We start from the raw sequence: 1889 nt of genomic DNA, 5'->3' as shown, positions 1-1889 counted from the left end.
AAATGCTTCTGATAAATGGAGTTCAAATTACCAGTATTAATATTTAAACCGGGTTTAGCTGAAGTTTAGGGTTTTCTAATAGATAGCTAATTTTTCAGGAGCAACTGATAAGAAGATCACATGCCTGCATTAACTCCTACTCCTTCCGTTCCAAATTACTTGTCGCTGAAATGGATGTATCTAGAACTAAAATACAACTAGATACATCCATACGTGCGACAATTAATTCGGAACGGAGGGAGTAGATCAGAAGCAACATATCTTTTAGGTTCTAGGACGGCAACTCACCACCGTCCAACTATAGGCCCTTTATAAAGTAATACTCAACCCAAAGAGGACTACTACTACTACTTAACCATCCAATGATAAGAACTTGACATGCATCGTTCACTCATGCATTTAATCCAAGCACACCATGATTCCAGACATCAGAGATATGAAAAAAGGATTTCAGCAAGGCCTACACAGCACACTGGACCTGCAAGAAATGAGACGAATCACGCTGTGTCATCAGTCATCGCCGGTAATTAACTGTTCTTTGCATGTTACAACGAAATCTACGTGGGTTACATTTGTTTTTTCCCCATGTCATGTCCTCGCTACAAAGAAAGACGAAAAGGAAGTGTTCAAGGTATGATATTAACCAGGGAAGAGAAAGAAGTCTAAGTTTTTGGCTCGACGATCTTCTTGGCCCTGGTGATGCGGATGTAGCAGAAGACCGCGGCGATGATGGCCACCGCGAGGCCGCCGAGTATGATCTTGCCCCCGGCGAAGTGCCTGTCGAAGGGGCCGTGCCGTAGTCCGTGGTCAGACGAGCCCATCGGCGACCCTGCGAATCTGGACTCCAAAAGGGAGTGCCTATGCAGACGCGAGGCATCGGAAGCAGAAGCAGACGGGGCGTCTGCTGCCATGGCGCCACCGTCGACGAGGAAGACGGGGAACTGCCGCGCCATGACGGCGGTCACCGCGAAATGGCTGGACACCAGGCACAAGAGGAGCAGCCGAGGCATCGTCGGAGAGATCGATCCACGGAATGGATTTGTATGTAGGAGACGGAAGGAGCTAGAGCTAGCTGTGGAGGAGTGGACTTGGTGCTTGCCTTGGTGTTGCTGTGCAGAAGATGACGGCCGGGAGGGGCTCTTATATAGGAGACGGCCTGGCTGTGCCGTTCTGCGGTTCAGTTCAGTTTGATATTTGTGACTCGCGTGCATGCGCGCGCCCACTCTTTACGGATCTTGATTTGCTGGGGGGAAATGTCAGTCGCGTGGCTGGTGGCTCCTAAAAAATGATTGGAGGGTGGTGAGTTTTGCTGTTCTAGGAATCATTGGGCGTGGGTGCGATGAGCAACTGACATCTGGAATTCTGGATGGAGAATCTCTCTGAATGTTGTAGAAAAAGTCAGCATGCGGGCAAGTCAGCTTACAGCTGCGTCCAGGGAGAAGGGGAGGTCTTGGACGGAGCAGCATGCAGGTGCAGAGCCTAGTGTTCAGCAGTTTGTTGACATGGTTTTGGGGGCAGGTTCTTGGAAGGTGATCTGAAACCCCAGCTCGCAGACCTGGAGCTCTGACATGGCTGCTAAATAGGGGGGAATTGGAAATGCCGTTTGAAGGTATTTCTTGATTGGGTACAAAACTAAACTCAAAGGGAGCATCACGTTGCTGCTGCATCTCTGAGAAAGTGTACAATGTGTTGCTTACCGATGTACTCCGAGCAGTTTAGCTACACATCACTCAGCTGATTCGAATTCGGTATCAATCGATTTTTGAATGAAGGAAGGAGAAGGGAGGGCCTTGCCAGAGAGAAGGAAGGGGCTCGCCGTCATCACCCCAGTATTTATCTTACGGCGTGTTTGGTTGGAGGGAGTTTGGGGTAGGGAATGGGAGTTTTCG

General features: G+C 49.3%; 1 protein-coding gene across 1 annotated transcript; it reads right to left on the bottom strand.

Moving 5' to 3' along the window:
- Positions 1 to 301: 301 nt before the first annotated feature.
- LOC119367645 lies at positions 302 to 1104 on the bottom strand. The gene is made up of 2 exons (XM_037633111.1): positions 645 to 1104; positions 302 to 478 (listed from the first exon to the last, which is right to left on the bottom strand). The coding sequence occupies exon 1, from the start codon at positions 1008 to 1010 to the stop codon at positions 663 to 665; it is 348 nt and encodes a 115-aa protein (XP_037489008.1). The 5' UTR covers positions 1011 to 1104; the 3' UTR covers positions 302 to 478; positions 645 to 662.
- Positions 1105 to 1889: the final 785 nt, after the last annotated feature.

Source organism: Triticum dicoccoides, chromosome 2B, assembly GCF_002162155.2.
Source record: "Triticum dicoccoides isolate Atlit2015 ecotype Zavitan chromosome 2B, WEW_v2.0, whole genome shotgun sequence".
In the NCBI taxonomy this organism is placed as follows: Eukaryota; Viridiplantae; Streptophyta; class Magnoliopsida; order Poales; family Poaceae; genus Triticum; species Triticum dicoccoides.
Note: the sequence above shows the minus strand (reverse complement) of the source record. Positions and strands in the feature narration are given on the sequence as shown.

What these genes read in the sequence shown, in the direction of transcription:
- LOC119367645 (XM_037633111.1), bottom strand. Translation starts at nt 1,010, where the DNA reads ATGCCTCGGCTGCTCCTCTTGTGCCTGGTGTCCAGCCATTTCGCGGTG.